The sequence below is a fragment of the Phacochoerus africanus genome, chromosome 3 (genome assembly GCF_016906955.1).
Source record: "Phacochoerus africanus isolate WHEZ1 chromosome 3, ROS_Pafr_v1, whole genome shotgun sequence".
Taxonomy (NCBI): Eukaryota; Metazoa; Chordata; class Mammalia; order Artiodactyla; family Suidae; genus Phacochoerus; species Phacochoerus africanus.
In genome coordinates, this window is record NC_062546.1 from 147,530,273 (window position 1) to 147,555,983 (window position 25,711).

The window sequence follows — 25,711 nt, forward strand, 5'->3', positions numbered from 1 at the left end:
AGCAGAAACAATCTGACTAGTATCCATGAGGATGTGGGTTTGATCCCTGGCCTCGCTTAGCGGGTTGGGGATCCAGCATTGCTGTGAGTTGCGGTGTAGGTCACCGAGGGTGTGGACCTAAAAGGCCAAAAAAAAAAAAAAAAGTAGAAAACTTAGATGTGATAAATTTAAAGCACCCTTGAAAGCCAAAAATGTAGGCGAACAAATGGAAAGACATTCTCTATTCTTGGACAGGATGAGTCAACTTTATAAAAGACATCGGTTCTCCTGGATTCTATAGATGTAGTGCAATTCCAATAAAACTACCAACAAGCTTTTTTTCTTTTTTAAGGGCCACACCTGTGGCATATGGAGGTTCCCAGGCTAGGGGTTGAATTGGAGCTGTAGCTGCTGGCCTACACCACAGCCACAGCAACGCCAGATCCATGCCACATCTGCGACTTACACCACAGCTCACTGCAATGCCAGATCCTTAACCCATTGAGCAAGACCCAGGATCAAACCTCCCTCCTTGTAGATACTAGTGGAGTTCTTGACCCACTGAGCTGTAACAAGAACTCCCAAAAAGTTTTTTTTTTTTTATATTTTTTATGGATCAATATAAGTTGACACTAAGGGTCATGTGGAAAAATAAACATGCAAGAATATACAGGATAACATTAAAACTATGAGACAAGAAAGACATTGAAGAAGAGAAACCATTTCATGTAAAAAGGAAGGAGATTTTACAAAAATAAGCAGTTATCTGTTCACATTACGAAAGAAATGCAGTAAGGATAAAGCAGAAGTAACGAGATTGGTTACTTACAGGGAGTAGATGGGAATGGGTAGAAAGACTGTGTAATAAGAGGGGACTGACATTTCCCTGTGACTGTCTTTTTATATTGCTTTGATTCTTAGAAATACGATAATGTTTCACATGCTCCCACCTCTCCAAAACAAATAATTGCAATAAGCCAGGATTTGGAGCTAACCTCAAATAGAACATGAAGAGTAATAAATGAACCTAAGTGTATTAAATGAATAATATAATCATACTGAAATCGATGGGGAAGGAAAGAACTAACCTAACTAACCTTAGAAAAAAACAGTTTTTTGGCTCTAAACTATAAGGCTAAAGCCAAAAATCCTGCACAGAAACATTGTACTCAGTAAATTTGTTTCCCACGGTGATATGGGTTTGCAATTCTGAAACTATGTGTACACTAGGAGCCAATAAGAAAATATATTGTGGATGAGGAGAGCCAGGCCTCTCACTGTCAGAGAAAGAAGTTACAAATAAGTGAAGGGGAAGGCTAAAATAAATTTTGTGGGGTTGAATTAAAATTGAAGGTATCAGGCATCCCCCATTGGCACAGTGGGTTAAGGATCTGGTATTGGCACTTGCAGTGGCCTGGGTTGCTGGTGTGGCATGAATTCAACTCCTGGCCTGGGAATTTCCACATGCCACAAGTGTGGCCAAAATGAAATAAAATAAAGTAAAATTGAAGGTATCAGTATGAACTCATGGTTATATGTTTATTTATATGTATGTAACATAGACATGTATGTATTGCAAAAATTAAGCAAACCTCATTTAAATAGAGTGGGTAAATCCTGAAGAGGGTGCTGTCACACACTACCACTTGCCACTGCTTGCAGACCCCAGCAGGAAGAAGCTTGCTTTACATATCTCAGAAGGTAGAAAGGTTTTTCTCTTTGCCTAGCAACAGCCCAGCCAATGAGAAGATGCCACTACCCTGAATTCCTTCTCTCTCCCAGTAAACATTGGCAGACGACCCCTTCTAACTTCCCAGTTTTCTTTTATAAGATGGCTTCTCTTCTGTTCTCTATACTTGGTTATGGTTCACCATGGTTTGTGTGTCCTGAATTGCAATTCCCCTGCTATTCCTGAAAACTTGATTTTGCTGGCTAAACCACTTAACCTGTTTGTTTTAAAGGTTGAAAAAAAAATTATATATTCATATATACATATGAATAGTTTTAGAAATAAATATAGGTAGCATATGCATGTGTTACTGTATGCATTTATTTCCTACCTTTGTCTACTGAGTGGGTCTGAAAGCAGTGACACACCAGTGGCATTGGGCATACCTAGCAACCAGATCGTGGTTTCTAACTCTCACTCCACTACAAGAAATGAGGTTCCTTGGGAAATGATTGATTCTATGGTTGGAGAAGGGAAAATACAAAATGAGCTTAGACCATCTAGTGCCAGAAAATAAGGAAATGCTCAAAAATGAATAGCGACATTTTGAAAAGACACAGGAATCAACTTGAAAGATCTACTATGGCTGAATCTGGGGAAATTTGAGCACCAAAATAAACAGTGATAACTGGCTTATGACCTATAGAATCCATACTGATATAAACAAAAAATTAGATAAATAAATGAAAGAAGGCACAGCTTTTTCTTGAAGTAAGATTCTATTTATAAATGTGGGAGAAAAGATTAAAGTAGAAAATCACTATGAGGCAAACATCAAAATATTAATTGTTGCAGGCAAGAACCATCAATGGATACCAAAATGAGTGGATGAAAGTATGTCAAAGATAGGATTTTGTATAGTCTCCACGTAATTTCCACAATGTACCCATTAACTACAAAGGAAAAATAAGTGACTATATAGGAGAGAAAACTCACCGATGTCTCTTAACCAAGTGATCAAACTGAACACAGCCAGTAAGAAGATATATTGATGAGTACCCCTGATATGATGTACTGAAAAAGACACAAGATCCTTCTATGAAACTCTTGCCAAAACACATAACCTCAATTTATCAGGGAAATATCAGAGAAACTCAAATTGAGAGACATTCTACAAGATAACTGACCAATATTTTTCAAAAGTGTCAATGTCATGGACGACAAAGAAAGAGAAAAATGAAGAAACTGTCACATATTGGAAGAGCCTAGAGACATGACAACTAAGTGCATGTGAGAACCTGCACCAGAAAAAGAAAGTTAGTAGGAAAACTGGAGAAATTAGTATAATATCTGTAGATTAGTTAGTGGTATTGTATTACTGTTAATTTCTTGGTTTCAGTAATTTTACTGTATTTTTATTTTACATTTACAGATATATTTGCAAATACAATTTTGTATTTATATAAAATACAAAATTTTATTTTACTCTAAGATATTAAAATTTGATAGAACTGAGTGAAAGATACATGGGAACTCTACAATTTTTGTCACTTTTCTATAAGTCTAAAATACTTTTGAATAAGCAAAAATTAAAAACAATTAGATAAAAGGACACAACTTCAGCTATGATGATATACTGTAATACTCAAGAACTGAAATTTTTAAAAATACTAGGAAGACTATGACATTAATTTTTTTTGTCTTTTTAGGGCCATACCTGTGGCACATGGAGGTTCCCAGACTAGGGGTTGAATGGGAGCTGTAGCCACTAGATCCGAGCCACATCTTATAGCACAGCCCACGGCAACACCGGATCCTTAACCAGGGATCAAACCTGCATCCTCATGGATGTTAGTCAGATTCATTTCTGCCGAGCCACGGAGGGAACTCCTGACATTAATTTTTATTTTAGGCCTGTTATTTTGTGTTTTAATCCAATTTACAACTTTCCTTAATATGCGTTCTTAACACAACATGATCAGGCAGTGCTGGTAAGCTTAAAGTGCTTCCCATATGCCATTCTTTTCCTAAAAGCTTTATATCTTGCTGGTAACATGTACTTCAACATAATGGACATTAAAGAAAAGTTGGAAAGATATATATATGTCTTTAGGGCTCTACCCACAGCATATGGAAGTTCCCAGCCTACAGGAAGAATTGGAGCTGCAGCTGCTGGCCTACACCACAGCCACAGCATCGCAGGATCCAAGCTGTGTCTGTGACTGACACCACAGCTCATGGCAATGCTGGATCCTTAACCCACTAAGCAAGGCCAGGGATTGAACCAGCGTCCTCATGGATGCTAGTCAGGTTTGTTACCGTTGAGCCACGATGGGAACTCCCCAAAAGATATATTTTTAGTTTATCATAAGAAATATACATAGGCTACTAACATGACTTTTAATTTGTTAGATACCAAACTAAGTTTATTATTAAAATTTTTTCTCTCAGATGTCATTTTGTTCGTTCTGTCTCCATCTCATTTTAAGATACTGAGATTCTTTGTTTTTCATAATTGCATTTATGTATGTGTGAAACTGTACCTATATAGATAAATTATATATGCAGGTTTTCTTTTCTTAGGTGTGGAGGAGTTTAGTTACAAACCCTCTGGAGAAGACTGGATGAGGGAGTCCTGTGTGAAGAAACAGAATTCTCTTATCCCTCCTTAACTTAGCAAAAGGCCTTGTTTGAGTTTTTTTTTTTTTTTTTAAATCATTGCCTTGCCTTTAATTAGACTTAACCTTTATGCTTTTACAAGTGGAATCAGTCAGAAGGCAAAAGTGTAGGGGAATAATTTTCCAGTATTTTTCTTATAAACTCAAATTCTTCTCTGGAGTAAAGCAGGTTTTGCTGTTCAGAAGATTATTTGTGTGCTCCAAAATCTGTTTTCCTGTTGTTTCCCCCATTCAGTCTGGGCTGCACAATCAGACAGAAAGTGTGAGGACACTTTTTTGTTGCATCTGTAGTGGAAACCTTAGCAAGTTTCCACTTGATAGTAAGTGTTCCAGATAGTAAGATAGTAAGTGCTCCAGGCCTGTCAATAGCTGCATTTACTTGAGTTTTTAGTACTTCAGCCTTAGATTACAATTTAGATGCATCTAATGAGCTTTGAGAGCTCCCCATGCAATATAATTTCCCCCCTCGTTTTGGAGTAGTAGCCTGAGAACCCTAGTGTTATAAATACCACTTAAAGCAAAGGCAGATGTTCTTTGCAATTTTTGTATTTACCGACAGTAAAATACAGACAGAACTAAATAGATCTTAGTAAATTTCCTGTGGATTCATGTGAATGTCTGGGTTCAACAACAAAGACAGAAATACTTAGTCACTTATAAAAACACTCTCCAGAGACAAAATGCCAAGCGTTGCTGTGATTGGTGAGAAGTGCTGCTTCCAATATTAGTTGCTTCTATTCCTTTTGAGTTCTTATGTTTTATTTTTGGGATACTGTTTAAAAGAAAAAAAAAAAAAGGTCAGGTGGGGGGTGGGAAGCTGATAAGATGACAAATATTCTATGCTGACTTTTTTTTTTTTGGTCTTTTTGTGTTTTCTTGACCACTCCCACGGCATATGGAGGTTCCCAGGCTAGGGGTCGAATCCGGCCTACACCAGAGCCACAGCAACTTGGGGTCTGAGCCACGTCTGCGACCCACACCACAGCTCACGGCAACTCGGACCCTTAACCCACTGAGCAAGGCCAGGGATCAAACCCGAAACCTCATGGTTCCTAGTCAGATTCGTTAACCACTGCACCACGAAGGGAACTCCTCTATGCTGAAATTTGAACTGACCAACAGCTTAAAACGGTTGCTTTTAATTTTGGGGAATTATATAGTGAGATGTTTTCATTTTATCTAGAAAGGGAAAAATTAAAGAATTACCATGAGCAGAAGCATGTTGTGCCCCTGAGAGACTGTGAGCTTCAAACATGTCCCAAAGGTTGTTCATTACCCCTGCAAAGGCTAAGGTACTTGATGAGCTTTCAGGTTACTGAAGGTGCACTTCAGACTGGCCTAAGCAGTTATTCTCCAGACATCTAATTTCAGAAAGCCATTTGGTGTCCTGGCAAGGGCATTTCATTTACCCTGAAGAGTTATAGTAGCTATGGCAACACAGCCGCTTCACACATTTCTTAGGTAACATTGCCTATGACTTTGAATGGGTTTGGATACACATAACACTTATTACACTGTGTTGAAATGGCTTGTTTGCGTGTCCATCGTCTCATTTGGGTCCATCTCAATTGGATTATAATTCAGAGCAGACACTGAATTTTGTTCACCATGGTGTCTCCATGATTTTGTTGAGGGTCCAGCATTGCAAAATTACCTGATGAATGAATGAAGGAGTGCATGAAGCTCACGCTCTAACATAGATTCTAATTTGAAAAAAAGGCAAAGGAAAATAGGGGTGGCCATGTCATTTGGATGCTGACTTTATATCACAGGTGACCTATACTTTCTTTCTTTCTTTTTTTTTTTTTTTGTCTTTTTGCCATTTCTTAGGCTGCTTCCTGTGGCATATGGATGTTCCCAGGCTAGGAGTCTAATCAGAGCTGTAGCTGCCAGCTTACGCCAGAGCTACAGCAGCTGGATCCGAGCCGCGTCTGCAACCTACACCACAGCTCAGGGCAACGCCGGATCCTTAACCCACTGAGCAAGGTCAGGGATCGAACCCACAACCTCGTGGTTCCTAGTCAGATTTGTTAACCACTGAGCCACAACGGGAACTCCAACCTATGCTTTCATTGGAGGAACCTTTTTCTCAAAACATCTCCAAGTGCTCAGGGGTCCTTTCAAATTTCTGCTGTTGTAGGCTCATCTCTTTACCACTTGTTTGTGCCACACATGTTGTAGACACTTTTGCTTAGGACTCCTTAGTCACCATTACCAACACTTTGATTTTGTTTAAGGGTTATAAGGTAAAATATAGAAACTCAGATAAAATTTAAAATCAATGCCAGGAGTTCCCGTCGTGGCGCAGTGGTTGACGAATCCAACTAGGAACCATGAGGTGGCGGGTTCGGTCCCTGCCCTTGCTCAGTGGGTTAACGATCCGGCGTTGCCGTGAGCTGTGGTGTAGGTCGCAGACGCGGCTCGGATCCCGCGTTGCTGTGGCTCTGGCGTAGGCCGGTGGCTACAGCTCCGATTCAACCCCTAGCCTGGGAACCTCCATATGCCGAGGGAGCGGCCCAAGAAATAGCAACAACAACAACAACAACAAAGACAAAAGACAAAAAATAAATAAATAAAATCAATGCCAAACTGGAGTTCCTGTCATGGCTCAGCGGTAACAAACCTGACTATTATCCATGAGGACATGGGCTTGATCCCTGGCCTTGCTCAGTGGGTTAAGGATCTGGCCTTGCTGTGAGCTGTGGTGTAGGTTGCAGACGCGGCTCAGATCCTGCGTTGCTCTGGTTCTGGCGTAGGCCGGTGGCTACAGCTCCGATTAGACCCCTAGCCTGGGAACCTGCACATGCCATGGGAGCGGCACCAGGAAAGGCAAAAAGACAAACAAACAAACAAAACCACATTCTTTCAAAGTGGTAAAAGTGGCATTAAAATATTATAGAAAGTTTAGAAGACAGCAAAAAGAAAAACAAATCAAAATTCCATTCACTTGTTACAATAGCTTTATAACACTTGAGAAATCCCACCCAGTTTATTTTTTAATATACATATTTTTACATAGTGGTACTCACAATAAAATACATTTTGCATTCTATTGCTGTTACTTAGCATTACATCATTCATGTTTTCTATGTTGTTATATTCATACATATTATTTATAGCTTCAGAGAGTGTATATCCTTGTTAGCCAGCTCTGGAAGGGTAATATAAGCACTAAGGGATGAGACAATTGTGTGTGATTTTTTTGTCTTGTTTTGCAAACCTGTAAGTTTACCGCTACAGTGATTTAGGACTGATTTAACTAATTACATTTATGTAAAAGTAATAATTTTAGTTAAATAGTTACTTTCACCTAACTATAATAACATAATAATAGGGGAGTTCCCACTGTGGCACAGTGGGTTAAGGATCCAGCATTGCCACAGGTGTAGTTATAGGTCACAGATGTGGCTCAGATTCAATCCCTGGCCCTGGGAACTTCCATATGCTGTGGGTGTGGCTGAAAAAGAGAAAAAAATAATATAATATTTCAACAAATATAATATTTCAATAAATATAATAGAATATTTCAATAAATATAATTTGTTGAAAGTATCCTCAACTCTTCCTTTTAGTTAACACAATCATGTGAATTTCTCTCCCCTCCCCCAGCCCAGGGGCTGTAGTTAGGCATCATTACATTTTATGACCTGCTTTATGGAAATGAAAAATACCACAGAGCTTAAATGGCTTTTCTAGTTTTCAAACAAGTGGCAGCCACAGTATAGCACTCTTGAGTCTTACTGTAGACTGTGATTTTATGGGTTTGGCTCCTAGCATTTTTTCTTCCATTTTCTTTCTTGGAACAAGTCCCCATTTCTCCCTGGCCTGGTTAATCATTGAACCCATTCATCTGGACAAAGTATTTAATCCAGAGGTGAGAACATCCAAGCAATTATAATTCTTCCCTGGGGTTACTATATGGAAGTTGGGGTTGCCAAGCTAGGAAGATGTTAAGTTGGTGCTGCTGGCAGCTGTTTTTTTCCTGCCACCTGGGAGAAGACATATCTTCAGTTAAAAAGAAGAAAGCTGAACAGGGATGAGCAGTGGAAAGACAAGAGAGCTGAAGCACTAAGGTCCTGGTTCCTAGAGCTCTTCCTGCAGTTCTGGAAATTACCCTGATGTATTTCCTGCCACTATGAGGCAAAAACTTAAACTTTCTCAAGTTAGGTTTAGTTGCATTTTTATAACTTGCAACCAGAAAAGCCCTAGTTAATTGAGTTCCTGTAACTGTAGATATTTATCAGCCTCCAGTCATGAGCACCCTCAATGGATAGGGTTCAAAGACTCAGCTCCCAATAATAACACAAAGCTATGAAATTAAGGCAATGTACATATTCTTCAGAATATTTTGGAAATTAAGCATTTTAATTTCTTCAATTAATATTTGAAGAATCTAGGTCCACTAGAATCATAAAGTAGATATTTCTGAAAGTATAGGCCAATATACTTGTAGTTCATGTGAGGGTGTGCTAGCCTAAAATACAAGAGGGTGGGATCAGAAAGTGAGAAAAAGGTAAGAACTTAGTAGCCCTGGATTGATCATGATTTCTTAGGAATTAAACAAATGGGGGAAAGAGGAATTGAGAGATATAAGAACTAATGGCTGTCACATTTCTGTGTCCTTTAGAACTATCTTTGTAATATATTAGATTGTTTATAGTTGTCTACAGTTCCCTTGGCCATGCCCATGACCTGTAGAAGTTCTTTGGGCCAGGGGTTGACCCAAGCCACGGAAGTGACTTGAGCCACTGACAACGCCAGATCCTTAACCACTGAGCCACCAGGGAACTTCATCCAGTTCCATTGTTTTTAAAGAAGTAAAAACAGATGAACAGAAAAGCTCTGGGGCATAACATGGTTACCTTAATGTTTTTAATTGTATTAACTCTCTCTTTAGATTGATCGAATTAATCATATTTAATTCTGTTGATGGGAGTTGGGGGGGCTAACTTGATAAAAAGGGCCCTGAATTTATTATATCACTATCAAGTAAATAATATAATTCTGAAGGAATCCAAGCCCCAAATTTTCTCTTGTAGGCATTTTTGAAAAAAGAAAATACTCATACTTAAAATATTAACATTCTGTTGGAGAAAAATGAAATGAAGATAAAATGCCTTAGCACGTTAATCTTAATAAAGCATATATTCATCATGATAGCTGTATTTTTTACTTAATATAGTAGTATAAAATCTAGATTAGAGACATGAAAATGACATGACAGAACAGTTTTGCAAGAAATGTGATTTTATTAGGGCAAACAATAAGGCTGTTAACGTCATGCATTAATATTTAATTTTAAATAATTATGTGGTTATCCTTTTAGTAACATATGAATTCCCTAGCACTTTTGTTTTATAACCTCATTCTTAAAAATTCCAGTGGCTTGTTTTCTTGTATTTTCCTTAGTTGTGGTGATCTTAAACAGATCTTCAGTTTTAAATCTGCCAGTGGTTCTAATGCAGATGCATAAATATATTTTCTCCAGTTGGCTATTTATTACAAAGATAGCTTGTTTGTGAGCACCGTCAGGACATCTGCATTTTGTTGGATTTAATTTTTAGTAATAAAGACCTCCCACATTATAGATTCTTTCCAGCCCAAATTAGCCTGTGTGGGAAGCAAAGAACTCAGTCGGGGAGAAAAAGTGAATCCATATGGTGCTGATGATTCTGTTTCTCTGGCTGCAATGAAGAAATGGTTGAGGATAGACAGTTTCCTCCAGCACATCCCTGTTTTTTTGTTTGTTTGGTTTGTTTTGTTTTCTCAAAAGCTTGCTAGAACAGGATTGGTGTCAGTCTCATCCCAGTCCCTTTCAGCTAGCCCAGCTCATCCATGTGCCACACACCAAGTCCTAGAGGCTTCACTGAAATTTTGAAGGCAAGTTCTCCTTTCCCTCTAGAATTTCTCTTACACGTTGCCCAGTCCCTGGATCTTGCCATTCTCTTCCGTTGTGTGGCTCACCTCTGCCCAGTGGGCTTTTTTTTCACTTTGTTTTCACCAGCTCGGATGGATCCTCAGCACTCTCTTAGGGCTTTGGTTCAGGTTCCCACACAGGGTCTATAATATGGAGATGTCTTAAACAACAACAACAACAACAAAAACCCCAGAAAACTGCTTGTGTCAAAAAGCAATCGAAACATTCCATCTTCAGCTTTTTTTTTGTCTTTTTAGGGCCGACCCTCAGTATATGGAAGTTCCCAGGCACTGGGTGGAATCAGAGCTGTTGGAGCTGCAGTTGCCGGCCTAGGCCGCAGCCACAGCAATGCTAGATTCTAGCTTCATCTGGTGTAGTGGGTAGAATTGTGTTCCTTTAATAAGATATGTACAAATTTCTAACCCTGGTACCTGTGAATGTGACCTTATTTGGAATAGGGTCTTTGCAGATGAAATCAATTTAAGATGAGGTTATACTGGATTAGGATGGGCCCTAATCCAGTGACTGGTACCCTTATAAAAAGAGGAAAATGTGGACACATAGACACAGGGAGAATGTCATGTGATGATGACGGAGGCAGAGACTTGAGTGGTGTGTCTAAGCCAAAGAAGGCCAAGGATTGCTGGAAACCTCCCCAAACTACAAAGAGGCAGGGAAGAATTCTTCCTTGCAGCCTAGAGAGGAAGCACGTCTTTGTTGACCCCTTGATTTCAGACTTCTAGCCTCCACGTTTTTTTTGTCTCCATATTTTTGAGAGAATACATTTCTATTGTTTTTAGCCACCCAGTGTGTGGTTATCTGTTATAAAACGAATGCACTAGTCAAGTAGCCAGAAATATGAACAGTAAACTCTAATAGAGATTTAGAGAGCTATGGAAGTATGAAGAAAGGAAACACTGCTTTCTAAATGTCATGGACAATAATTCTTAGAACAGCAGGTTTCTTTGCAAAAACTTAATAAGCTATCTGACTTTTAAATTTACTGTGTGAATCTTTTTTTTATTGAGGTATGGTCGACATACATTTTATCAGTTCCAGATGTACAGCATAATGATTCAATATTTTATATATATTGAAATGATCACCACAATGAGTCTAGTTAATGTGTTACTGTAGATAGTTGTAGAATTTTTTCCTCATGATGTGAACTTCTAAGATTTACTCCCATGGCAACTTTTAAATATGCAATACAGTATTATTAACCAGAGTTGTAATGCTGTATATTATATCCCCATGGCTTATTTTGTAACTGGAATTTTGTACCTTTTGACTCCCTTCTCCCATTTCATCCAACCCTTACACTCTGCATCTGGCAATCACCAATCTGTCCTCTGTGTCTGTGAGCTTTTTTCCTTTTTCTTTTTTTTTTTTAGATTTCACATGTAAGTGGTATTTGTCTTTCTCTGACTTATTTCAGTTAGCATAATGCCCTCGAGGTTCATGCATATTGTTGCAAATGGCAAGATTTCATTTTTTTCTATGGCTGAATAATATTCTATTCTGTGTATTTAAACTACATCTTCTTTATCCATTCATCTATTGATAGACACTTAGGTTGTTTCCATATCTTGGCTATTGTAAATAAGGCTATGAACAAAATAACTTTCAGAGTTATTATTTAATTTTCTTCAGATAAATACCCAGGAATGGGACTGCTGGATTGTATGGTAGTTCTATTTTTATTTTTTTTTATTTTTTGAGGAAACTCCATACTGTTTCCCACAGTGGCTACACCAATTTACATTCCCATCTACAGAACACAATGTTGCCTTTTCTCCAAATCTTTGTCAACACTTGTTATCTCTTGTCTTTTTGGTGATAGCCATTCACATAGGTGTGAGGTATATTTTATAGTGGTTTTGATTTGCATTTCCCTGAGGATTAGTAATGTCACGCATCTTTTCATGTTGGCCATCTGTATTTCTTCTTTGGAAAAAAGTCTGTTCAAGTTGTCTGCCCATTTTATTTTTTTTTATTTTATTTATTTTTTAGTCTTTTTGTTGTTGTTGTTATTGTTGTTGTTGTTGCTATTCCTTGGGCCGCTCCCGCGGCATATGGAGGTTCCCAGGCTAGGGGTTGAATCGGAGCTGTAGCCACCAGCCTACGCCAGAGCCACAGCAACACGGGATCCCAGCCGCGTCTGCAACCTACACCACAGCTCACGGCAACGCCAGATCATTAACCCACTGAGCAAGGGCAGGGACCGAACCCGCAACCTCATGGTTCCTAGTCGGATTCGTTAACCACTGAGCCACGACGGGAACTCCTGTCTGCCCATTTTAAAACCAGATTGTTTTTAACATTGAGTTGTACGAGTTCTTTATGAATTGTAGATATGTGATTTGCAAATCTTTTCTCCCATTCAGTAGGGTGCCCTTTCATTTTTTTGATGTTTCCTTTACTGTGCAGAAGCTTCTTAGTTCTCTTTCTTTCTTTCTTTCTCTCTTTCTTCTTTTTTTTAAGGGCCGCACCGCACCTGTGGCACATGGAAATTCCCAGGCTAGGGGTCAAATCAGAGCTACAGCTGCCAGCCTATACTAGAGCCACAGCAATGCCAGATCTGAGTTGCATCTGTGATCTACATACACCACAGCTCATGGCAATGCTGGATCCTTAACCCACTGAGCGAGGCCAAGGATGGAACCTGAATCCTCATGGATGCTAGTCAGATGTGTTTCTGCTGAGCCATGATGGGAACTCCTAGAAGCTTCTTAGTTTGATGTAGTCCTACTTGTTTATTTTTGCTTTTGGTATTAAATCCAAAAAAATCATTGCCAAGATCTCTGTTTTCTTCTAGCAGATTTGTGGTTTAAGGTCTTATAGTCAAGTTTTAACCCATTTCGAGTTAATCTTTGTACAGGGTGTAAGGTAGTACTCTGGTTTCATCTTTTGCATATAGCTGTCTAGTTTTCCCAGTATCATTTATTGAAGAGACTTTCCTTTCCCCACTGTATATTTGGCTCCTTTATTATAAGTTAATTGACCATATATATATTTCTGAGTTCTCCATCCTGTTTCATTAATCCATGTGTCTGTTTTTATACTAATACCATTCTCTTTTTATTACTATAGCTTTGTGATATTGTTTAAAATCAGGGAGCATGATGCCTCCAGCTTTGTTCTTCCTTCTCAAGATTACATTGGTTTTTGTGATTTCCATACAAATTTTAGAATTGTTTGTTCTATTTCTGGGAAAAATGCCATTGGGATTTTCACAGGGATTGCACTGAATCTGTATATTGGTTTGAGCAGTATAGACATTTAAAAAATATAAATCTTCCAATCCACGAGCACAGAATATTTTCCATTTATTTACGTCTTCAATTTTTTAAATCAATATTATAGTTTTCAGTGTACAGATCTTTTACCTTCTTGATTAAATTTATTCTTAGGTATTTTATTATTTTTGATGCAATTTTAAATGGGATTGTTTTCTTTCTTTCTTTCTTTTTTTTTTTTTTGGTCTTTTTAGGGCCGCACCTGTGGCATATGAAGGTTCCCAGGCCAGGAGTCTAATCAGAGCTGTAGCTGCTGGCCTATGCCACAGCCACAACAACTCAGGATATGAGCCACATCTGCAACCTACACCACAGCTCACAGCAACACCAGATCCCTAACCGACTGATCGAGGCCAGGGATTGAACCGGCAACCTCATGGTTCCTAGTTGGATTCGTTTCAGCTGGGCCATGACTGCTGGGCTATGATAGGAACTCCTGGGATTGTTTTCTTTATTTCTCTTTCTGATATTTTCTTTCTCTCTCTCTCTTTTTTTTTTTTTGTCTTTGCCTTTTCTAGGGCTGCTCCCTCGGCATATGGAGGTTCCCAGGCTAGGGGTCGAGTCGGAGCTGTAGCCACCGGCCTACACCAGAGCCACAGCAACACAGGATCTGAGCCGTGTCTGAAACCTATACCACAGTTCATGGCAACACAGGATCCTCAACCCACTGAGCAAGGCCAGGGATCGAACCTGCAACCTCATGGTTCCTAGTCGGATTCATTAACCACTGCGCCACGATGGGAACTCCTGATATTTTCTTGTTGCTATATAGAAACACAACAAAATTTTCTATGTTGATTTTGTATTCTGCAGCTTCACTGAATTCAGTGATTAGCTCTTAACAGTTTTTTGGTGGCCTTTAGTGTTTTCTACATGTAGTATCCTCTTGCCTACAAATAATGACAGTTTTACTTCTTCCTTTCCAGTTTGGATTCCTATTATTTCGTTTTCTTGCCTAATTGCTATGTCTCGACTTCCAATTACCATATGATTTAAAATGAGTCACCTCATCATTCTGAACCCTTTTCTCATCAGTGAAAGGGGGTTTTGGCTCTCCAGATGATCTCTGAAGTCTGTTTCACCCATCATATTTTATGCCTCTAAATCTGTACTATAATGTGATTTTTCTTTTATTGTTTATGTATAATTTTATTTATTTTATTTTTTTTTGTCTTTTTGCCATTTCTTGGGCCTCTCCAGCGGCATATGGAGGTTCCCAGGCTAGGGGTCGAATCGGAGCTGGAGCTGCCGGCCTACGCCAGAGCCACAGCAACGCAAGATCCGAGCCGCGTCGGCAACCTACACCACAGCTCACGGCACCGCCTGATCCTTAACCCACTGAGCAAGGGCAGGGATTGGACCTGCAACCACATGGTTCCTAGTCGGATTCGTTAACCACTGAGCCACGACGGGAACTCCTATGTATAATTTTAAAAGTAGGTCAAGAGGTAAAAAGTCACTTATGGAACTTAGATGTCTCCTCTTCCTGCCCCTTTTACCCCTAAAAGGGATGAAATGAAGTGTGTGAAACCACAGTATATTAATCTCTAAGATAAGCTTCATTTCAGGTGTACAAGAGTTTAAAGGCAAACTCTCAGCTTAGGTGCTGTTTAAGCTGCTTTCTCTCTGGCAAGCATGTTTGAATAAAGAAATAATTAAATACTAACATCTGTCCATGGACTAATCAACCTAGGAGTATAGTTGAATAGAGAAAATGAATGTGGGTTTGAAACTGGGCCTGAGTGCACTCCCTAAACAGTCAGTTTAAACTCCCTAAGCCTGTTTCTTTATTTGTAAAATGGCAATAACAACATAACCTTGTTGGGTCGTTGAGAGGATTAACTAGAATACTGTGTATACTGTGCATGTGTAACAGTAAATATATATATTGAAGTGCTTAGTATCCAGTGGATGCTTAAAAATGTTACTTGCCTTGATGAGATCACCTATAGGTGGAATCTAAAAAATTCAACTATCTGGTGAATAAAACAAAAAAGAAACAGACTCAAGGATATAGATAACTAGTGGTTACCAGTGGGGGTGGGAGGTGCAATATAGGGGTGGAGGAATGGGAGGTACAAACTATTGGTTGTAAGATAAACTACAGGGAAGGGTTGTGCAGCATGGGGAATATAGCTAATATTTTATAGTAACTGGAAATGGAGTGTAACCTTTACAAATTGTATTAAAAATGTAAAAAAAAAATTGAAAAAAACCCCAACCTATAGAATCAGAGAAAATAAATGCTTATTGTTTGAATCCACCAAAATAAAAAAAAGAAAAAAAGAAAAAAAGAAAAAAGTTCCTTGCTCACAAAGTACTCGCTTGGAAAGGAAACCGAAAAGCTCTGGTGTACCCCGACCCGCCCCTGAGGCTGGCGTCTAGCGTCAGAAATCAAACACCTTTCTCCCCTCCCCCCACTTCGTAGCCCCCAGCGGCCGGGAGTCGGGGCCTGGATTGCCCGGAGGACGCGGAGGCGGGGCGGCGGAAGTGCTCTCGCGCCGCTGTCAGCTGCGCCGGAAGTTCCTGGCCAGGGCCTGGCGGTAACCTTGCGGTCTTCGCTGCCACTGCTGCCGCTACCGCCTCCGCAGGGGTGGGCTTTGCGAGTCCGAGCGTTAGCCCGGCCCAGAACTGTTAGGTGCCGGGAGTCGCAAAGGTCGAGCAGGAGTTCGTTGAGGATCCCGGGGAGGAGGAACCGCGGGCGCAGCCGCCCGGCCGACATGTCTCTAGTGGCGGAAGCCTTCGTTTCTCAGATCGCAGGTAGCGTGCGTGGTGGTGGACCCGGACGGAGGCGGGGATAGGCGTGGGGGCAGTCGTGGGGAGCAGTGTGGGCTTTAGCACTGCGGCTTTCCTCCAGCCTTGCAGCATTAGACGCTGAACCCAAGTCCGGGGATGGAGGCGGGCACTGACTACCAGCCGTATCTCATGGATGAGAAAACTGAGGAGGAGAAACTTGGCCAAGGTCATCCCCTTGGGGCAGGAGTCCCATCTCCTTTTCCTGGGCAGTGCTTTGTCCAGAGGTCCATTCGGTCGGGAGATGTTGGGGTGCGTGGAGAAGGCGGTGGGTTGGGATGGCGATGGGGGCGTGGCCTCAGGGGCCAATCCTCGAAAGGCTTCAATGTTAAGTGTGGGGGCAGCCTTGGTGTGGGACCCGAAGTTTAAGGAGATTGTCACTAGTGAGTCACCGTTGTCATGAGAGGCCACCGAAGTTTTCTCTCCAAGAGACACAACATTGCCATTTGCTGGGGCTCAAGGATTCACTGACACATCTTTAAGTCTACGTGAATTTTTTGAAACAGCTTTGATTTGGGTGGAGTAAAGGTGATTGATATAAATGGATTTATATTTTCTGTTATTGAGGCTCTTATTTAGAGAAATTAAATATTGTTGAGGAAGCGAGGAAACTAGATATAGGTATTGTAGGTGCAGGTTAATGGGTAATAGTTAATCTTTAAATGGAGTTAATCTTAAATGTCCTAGTAGTATTTTCCTTGTGGGTAAACAGTCAGTCTCCGAGATAAACAGGTACATTCGCACTAAGGTGGTATTGTTGAAATGGAAAGTACTGAATGTGTCATAGAATTTGCCAAAATGCTTTTCATTGCATTTGTGTGGACATACATTTCTTTTTTTACTTAAAATATTGTTTTCTAAAAGAGAGGGAAGTTCCCACTAGATTGCAAGCTTCTTGAGAGCAGGGATCATGCCTTATTTTGTCTCTTGTTATCCTGAGGACCTGTGACTTGGTGCTCAATAAATGTGTGACCTGAATCAATGAATAGTCTTGAGATTTCAAACAATGATTATCTTTGTTTTTTACTGTTTTTGTTTTTTAAAAAGTTAGATCATTTGATTGCTGCTATACTAAAGAGTTTCGCAGTGTATGCTGATACTGGTATACTCTGCATGTTCCCTAATGTGATTTCTTTTAAAGAAAAAAATGATGAATGTCTTTTAATGAGTTTGGATCTTTTTTTTCAGTTAGTGAAATTTAAGAATTTCTAGAAATTTTATCAGTCTACCATCTTAGCTATTTGGAGTGATGTGTTACTTTACGAGGAGGTATTTAAAGATGGATAATTCAATAAATGGTGTTGGGACGTATAAGTCATAACACAGCAGGAGTAAATTCCAGAAGAATTAAAGATTTAGCTGTAAAATAAGAACAAAAACCAAATTGTTTAATTAGGAGAAAATATAGGTGAGGTAGCATAGGAGGTCTGTGCAAGACACAGAATTCAGAATTCATGGTAGAAAAATTTGGCGGATTTGATTACAGATAAATTTAGAAAGCTTTGTATGATAAGACATAAGTTTCTACAAATTAATAATAAGAAAAGCCAACAGTCAAAAATAAAGGATAGGAACAGGCAGTTCACAGAAAGGGTAGTGCACATTGGCAGTGAGCATATGAGAAAATGCCCTCCATCACTAATTTCAACCCAGTCAGATGGTCAGTATTGAATACGATAATTTCTAGTGCTGACCCTGGCATGGGGAAGACAGTTCAGTTACTCTCAAGGTATTAGTGAGTTTGTAAGAAATCACTACTTTTTAGGAATTTAATATAGTAATATTTATTTAAATGGTATTAATTGACCTAGAAATTCTTCTTCATGAGTTTTATCTGACAGAAATATAAATACCAGTATTTTAAGAAATATATAATAATGATAATTGTAGTATTCTTTGTAATGGCAAATAAAGAGATATATTGGCTTGAAAACTGATTATCTTAAGTAAAAACAATTATCGAATAATACATATATATTGTATGAATGCATTGTTAAATAAACCCTTTATAAATGTGTATATGTTTATGTAAGCATAGAAAAATGTAGAAGAATATTCTCACTAATTTTAACTAGTAATTTCAGGGTAACAAACAAGGTTAGGGTGTTGGTAGAGTGAGACTATTTTACTTTTGAATGTAAATGATTGTAATTTTTAAAATGTAAAAGATTATGGTTTGGCTACGGTGAAAACAGGATGGCTAAAAACTTGATTTATATGAAACCCTGTATTTGACTTGTAAGTGACTTGGTGTGACTCAAATCCAACAGCTTCGGGCAGTAATATGTTTTTTTTTTTTTTCTTTTTTCTTTTTGGAAGAGATCAACCTCAAGAGATTAGAGATCTATATCTACATAGTCCTGTTATAACTTAATAAGTAAATGTAAATCTGTTTTTGTAGTGAGAGCTATTTTTTTTTAAATGTATATAAATAACACTTTGCATATTATTTTTTCTTTCGGTGGGCCAACACACTGATATTTCTTTTGGAAACTTTTTTTTTGTCTTTTTCTAGAGCTGCACCCTCGGCATATGGAGGTTCCCAGGCTAGGGGTTCAATTGGAGCTACAGCCGGAGCTATAGCCGACAGCCTACACCACAGCCATAGCAACTCGGGATCCCGGCCTACACCACAGCTCATGTCAACGCCAGAGCCTTAACCCACTGACTGAGACCAGGGATCTAACCAGCAACCTCTTGGTTCCTAGTCGGATTCGTTAACCACTGAGCCATGAATGGGAACTCCATCTTTTGGAAACATTTAGAAGCATCTTACCTCTCTCTCATCTTACCCTCCTTGAGAACCTCATTCATAAGGACATCTTTTTGGAAGCCTTCTCTAACCCCTCCTCCCCTCAGTTTAAACGAACCACTTCTGTCTCTTTACTACTGGTGTATCCCCCACCAAGTTTTCTCAGTTCTTACTCCTTACTATGACTCAGTTGCTATTCTCTCCATCTCCTCGGCTGTATTTTATTACCTTAGTTTAGGGCTTTGTTATTTCTTGCTTAGCTTACTGAATAGCTTTCCCTGCTTTCAGTCTGAACCCCTAATACAGTCTGTACTGCAAGCCTCAGTGGGTTTTTGTGTTGTTTTATTTTTATTTTCCTAAATGCAGATATAACTCCTCTTGTTTTAACACCATCATTGGTTCCCCATTGTCAGTAGTGTGGAGTGAGGCCAGTAAGACCCTCCATAAGTTAGTCCTTGAACTTTTGCCTTTCTAAACTATTTGTAGTGTCTGTCTTTGGTAAATGTTGCCTTCTGCCTGAACTGTCCACTTTGTTTTGATAACTCCTGTATGTCCTTTAAGAATCTGAGCACATTTTAGCCTGTAAGTCTATCTGGCATTTTTTTCCTCATAATAAAAGTGATATATTGCTGCTGTAGAAAATGAAAACGATTCAAAGAATAGAAGGTAAAAATCACCTAAAATCATACATTTAAAATCTCATGATTAAAACTCTGGTTAACAAAGCTATCTTGTTCACTTTTCCTGAAAATGTAAAAATTGACATAACTAATATATAATATATATATTCTTCCCATGTCTGTGAATGGAATTACACATACATCAGCATTGTTAAATGGTTGCATAGAATTTCATTGTAATGAAGAAATCGTAATTAGCTTCTCTAGTTTCATTGTGAACGGTATTTGGGGGGCGTTGCATTATTTCAGTCTGAGAAGCAGAAGTGGTAGGAACTTTAGCTCTAGTTCTAGCTCTCTTTGTGTACACACACATACACACACATACACACGCATACGCATGCATGCACGCACATACACACATACACATATAAACACACAAAACTGGCTTATGATGTTCTGCTAAATCCACAAGGCAGACAGCCATGAAGAGGGGATCCAGGAGAAGAGAGCTGAAGTAGCAGGCATGAGTAGTAGTAAGTAGCTAGCTTGCAGAGCCTGAATTTGGCGAGGACGTAGGTCCTCTGTCAATAAGTCAGGCCCACCCAGGATAATCTCCCTTTTGATTAACGTAAAGTCTAGGGAGTCAGGACGTCACATCAGCAAAATTCCTTCAAGCAGTGCCTGGATTAGCATTTGAATGACTGGGAGGAATTTGTTGCAAACTGGCTGTTTCCTCTCTTCTGTCTTCCCAGCGTCTGCTGGAGAATATTCCTTGTAGCTCACCCTGGTCAGAAACAGAGCAGAAAGGGAATTCTGGCAACTGTAGTTCAGTCTAGTTAGTTTATGTGCCTCAAAGCCATCACAAGTGTATATGATTTTTCTGGTGTAAACAGCACTTACATATGCATATTTATGTATATAACTTAGTAGTTTCTTTGGATAAATTTCTCAAAGCGGGAGAGAATTTTGAATTTTTCTTTTAATTCAGTAATAGGGAAATGATTTTGAATTAATAGCTTGGGTCTCTGGATAATGATATGCTAGACTGAGAAGTTTAAAAGGAGGAGGAGGAGGAGTTCCCACCGTGGCTCAGTGGTTAACAAATCCGACCAGGAACCATGAGGTTGTGGGTTCAATCCCTGGCCTTGCTCAGTGGGCTAAGGATCTGGCATTGCCATGAGCTGTGGTGTAGGTTGCAGATGTGGCTTGGATCCCAAGTTGCTGTGGTGCAGGCCGGTGGCTACAGCTCCGATTAGACCCCTAGCCTGGGAACCTCCATATGCCGTGGGAGCAGCCCTAGAAAAGGCAAAAAGACAAAAAAAAAAAAAGTAAATAAAAGGAGGAGGAAAATAGTCCCGGATATTGAGTGGCTTTCAAAATCTTTTATAGCAGCCTGTGTATTTAAAATTTTTACTTGCTTGTTTTTTTAACTGTCAAGGTTTTCCAGTACATTACTTGAGTTTCAGGTTAAAATTATTATTACTATTTTTTTAACAGTCAATCGAATATGAACATATCCTGGGGTTTGGGAGGATTGAATATTCCCATTTGGGTTGTGTGACCACATTTTCAGTCGTCACTAGTCAAAAGGTTGGAATACTGTGATGGAAAGGCCTGACTCACTTGCCCATCCCTTTACCAGGAGTGGCTCCAGCCTTTAGGGCTCCACGGTGCCACAGAGGTGCTGTGTGCTGAACTGTAGGAATCTCCTACCGTGTTGATCATGTCCTTCACCTCAACTTGCTTTTACACTTCCTGTGAACTTTGAAGTGAGAGTCAGACCTGGGTTCTTTATTATTATTATTATTATTACTATTTTTGTCTTTTTATGGCCGCTCCCACGGCATATGGAAGTTCCCAGGCTAGGGGTTGAATTGGACCTGTAGTGGCTGGCCTCCACCACAGCCATAGCAACGTCAGATCTGAGCTGTGTCTGCAACCTGCACCACAGCTCACGGCAATGCTGGATCCTTAACCCACTGAGTGAGGCCATGGATACTAGTCAGATTTGTTTCTGCTGAGCTACAACAGGAACTCCCCAGACCTGGGTTCTTATTCAGCTATTTGCTAAATGTGTGATCTTGGGCAGATTACCTGCCTTTTTAATCTTCAGGTTTATTTGCAAAACAGTAAAGATAATTATAGATTAATTATGGATTAGATGAGAAAATATAGAAACTGCTTGGCATTGTGTCAGCGCAGTAAACACTCAAAAAGTGTTTATTAATACTATTTTTAACTCATTTATCTATCAGTTTTTCTCTTTTGCTGGGCTTTGCCTCTAACTTCCTGTGTGAAGATACAAGTTTGATAAAGCTTTTTTTTTTTGTCTTTTGTCCTTTTTAAGGCCATGCCCACGGCGTATGGAGGTTCCCAGGCTAGGGGTCGAATCAGCAACACCAGATCTGAGCCTCATCTGTGACCTACACCACAGCTTATGGCAATGCCGGATCCTTAACCCACTGAGCAAGGCCAGGGATCGAACCCGCAACCTCACGGTTCCTAGTCGAATTCTTTTCTGCTGTGCCACCACAGGAACTCCTGATAAAGCTTTTTAAAAGTTACTTATAAATAGAACACATAATTTATTTTGATAATACAAAAATTTATAAACAGTTATTGTAGGTGTTCCATGGTTAAGGATCATGATATTGTCACTGCAACAGCTTGGGTTGCTGCTGTGGTATGGGTTTGATCCATATCCTGAGAACTTCTGCATGCCTCGGGCGTGGCCCTTAAAGCAGTTATTACAGTTATTAAAAATATTCCTAGGGGTTCCCGTTGTGGCTAAGTGGGTTAAAGACCTGATATTGTCTCTGTGAGAATTCAGGTTAAGGATCTGGTATTGCTGCAAGCTGCAGTGTAGGTTGCAGATGTGGCTGGGATCCGGTGTTGTCATGGCTGTGGCGTAGGCTCCAACTTGCCCCGTCGCCTTGGAACTTCCATATGCTGAACAGGTGTGGCTGTTAAAAAGAAATTATTCCTATAACAATTTTTTTTAAATATAAGATTTTTATTTTTTCTATTATAGTTGATTTACAGTGTTCTGTCAATTCCTGCTGTTCATCAAAGTGACCCAGTCATACATATATATATATATATATACATTTTTTTATCACATTATCCTCCATCATGTTCCATCACAAGTGAATATATATCGTTCCCTGTGCTGTATAGCATGATCTCATTACTTATCCATCCTATAATAAATTATTCTAAGGTATTTGTTTCAAGATTATCTTTGATAAGTTCCAGCCATGTTTATCTCCTATATCTACGATCATAGGTATAATTACTCAGACTTTTACATTGGTGGTCTGTTTGCTAGACATTGCCAAAAAGTTTTAGCCTTAAAAATGTAGCTCCTAAGTTAAATGGTTAATGATAAGAATAAGTCTCCGTTTTTTTTTTCTTTTTGTCTTTTTAGGCCATACCTGCGACATATGGAGGTTCCCAGGCTAGGAGTCTAATCAGAGCTATAGCTGCTGGCCTACACCACAGCCATAGAAGTGCCAGATCCGAGCTGCGTCTGCAGCTTACACCACAGCTCATGGCAACGCTGGATCCTTAACCCACTGAGCGAGACCAGGGATTGAACCCACAATCTCATGGTTCCTAGTCGGATTTGTTTCCACTGTGCCATGACGGTAACACCCAGGTCTCCATTTTTGACCCACTGTACTGGATGATACACATAATTGATAATATTAACAATTAGATCTTGTCAGGTTTTTGTCTTATTTTATGGATGAGGAAATTGAAGCCCTGGTAGATAATAGAGTTTAAAGGTTAGGAACAAGACCATTGGAGTAAGAGAGAACTGAGTTCTAAGTTCAGTTCTGCCTTTTGTTCATTGATCTTGGGCAGACCTTTCTAGGCCACAGTTTCCTTATTTGTGAAAAAGGGGATAATATATTTCATAATGTATTCTAAGTACCTCATATAGGGTGGTATATGGGATATTCAGTACATTGTAGTTTCAGTTACTAGTTATGTTTCCCAAGTGCCTTTGAGGGACTACAAATACTACAGATACTGTATTTGTAGTATTGTCCCATTACCATTTTGGACAGCAAAAAATGTCCAAAGTGTCTTTATTTTTATTAACTTCTATGCTGTCTTTTCTGATTGATCTTATTACTTCACTAATGCTTTGATATATTTTAAGAGTATCAGTTCATTTTATCATACTGTGTATGATTATTAATCTTTTGAAATTAGGACAATATCTGTTCTGTTCTTTATTTAGAAGCTATGTAAACTATATAAAGGATGAAAAAGAAGACTTGGAATATTTCATTTATCTTATCGTGGGTATTCAAGTGCTTAATTATTTAACTTTATTAATAATTTCATTCTAACAGTAGCATTAATTTATGGTAGGGTCTTAAAAAAGTTTTACAGGGTTCCTTGGCACCCATGTGTAAGCATCTTGAAGTAAGTATAATCAATATAGGCATGTTTAGAAATTTTGTTTTTATGTCAATAACAAAGTACTTTTTATCTCTTTTCCACATGAATACTGGAAAATCTGGACTTTGAAAGCATTTCAGAAGGGTCCTAGAGGCTCAAAGAAGTGTAAACTATAGATTAGAAGCTCTTTGTAAAATAGAAGTGATGCTATTGCCCACAAGGTTTATTGATTGTGAAGAAAATGATAGTCCAGGCTCTTACATCTGTATATTGAGTATCTAATGATGGTCACTGCAAAAATACAATGTGCTCAATTCTTTTGTTCTTGAAAATAAGGATATTTTGTCAATTGTTTATAGTCTGCATTCTGAGGATTCTCCTTATTGAGGAAGGCACTGAGAAATTACTGAGAAGTTATTGAACTGGCCATAACATTTCAGAGAGTGCTTATCACCTTGGCACATGTGAAGTTGATAGTGAATGGGCAGATGAAGAAGCAAAACAAAGACAAAATAGATTTTACTTCAAAGGTAAAATACTATTTATTGACAGCAGTGTGGCCTGTTTTCTTTTATCATACTTGTATTCATGAATAGGCTGGAAAACAAATTCTTAAAGGCAGTGTTTTGTTCCCTTTTAGTAAACTTTGGCATGCTGTTAAGATCACTCAAAAGGCTTGTTTTTGATCTTGAAATAGTCCATATTAAGCATGATGTGAGTTTTGATTTTCATGTATTCTTTATTAACATTCCATACTCTGAAATTACATGATTTTTAGTTGTTTGTTCGTTTGTTTGGCTATGCCCACAGCTTGTGGAAGTTCCTGGGCCAAGGACTGAACCTGTGTCACAGCAACAACCCAAGTTGCTGTGGTGAAAGAACCAGATCCTTAACCTGCTGCACCACAAGAGAACTCCTTATTTTTAATTTTTAACTTGAAATATTTTGGTGATGTGTGCCACATAAAATTTGTCAGTCTTTCTTCTGTGAAGACTTTTGAGTTATTAATGTTAGCTCAAGCCTTCCATATTTGAGTGAAAATTGAAAGAAAACATCATCAAACTTCTTAACATTTTTTAAACATTTTTGATATTTCTTGGTAAGTACTTATCAGATGGACTGAAGATGTCAAATGGAGATGAGATATTAAATTTAGGCTTCTCATTTTTTGTTCAAAGACAGAAGTTATAATGTTCAGCAAATCCAGTTACAGACATTTTTATGTAGAATTATTTGCCTTGCCAGTAAGAGAAATGCATGTTTTAATTTTTTATTGCTTTGTAAATGATCCTGTACTCTATTCTTGAACACTTTCCTTATTTTTGTACGCTCTATAAATGAATCATGGTTTTGAACTTTTCTACATCAGTAATAAAGATGAAATTTGATTGGTTAGTAATAAAGAAGGTACTTTTCATAAAAACAATCATTTTGTCATGGCAATTCCCATTAACTGTAACTGCGCTAGCAAAATAGAAACCATAAAAAGCATTTCATTATGCTTATACATTTAGCTATGTTTCTGTGCTGATTATATATCTTTATCTCCAAGAACTTAAGAACTTTTATAAACCAAAGAAGTTTCTTCATG

The 25,711-nt window shown here is 38.9% G+C and overlaps 1 protein-coding gene and 1 pseudogene across 1 annotated transcript in view; one reads left to right on the top strand and one right to left on the bottom strand.

Annotated features, from left to right (window-relative positions):
* Positions 1 to 4,542: 4,542 nt before the first annotated feature.
* Positions 4,543 to 4,701, bottom strand: LOC125123799 (uncharacterized; annotated as a pseudogene).
* An 11,351-nt stretch (positions 4,702 to 16,052) lies between these two features.
* MTX2 (metaxin 2) overlaps positions 16,053 to 25,711 on the top strand; it is an 82,343-nt gene continuing 72,684 nt past the window's right edge. The window contains exon 1 of the mRNA XM_047772942.1: positions 16,053 to 16,302. Coding sequence (XP_047628898.1) covers positions 16,263 to 16,302 — 40 coding nt within the window. The 5' untranslated portion in view covers positions 16,053 to 16,262. The remainder of the gene's footprint in view (positions 16,303 to 25,711) is intronic.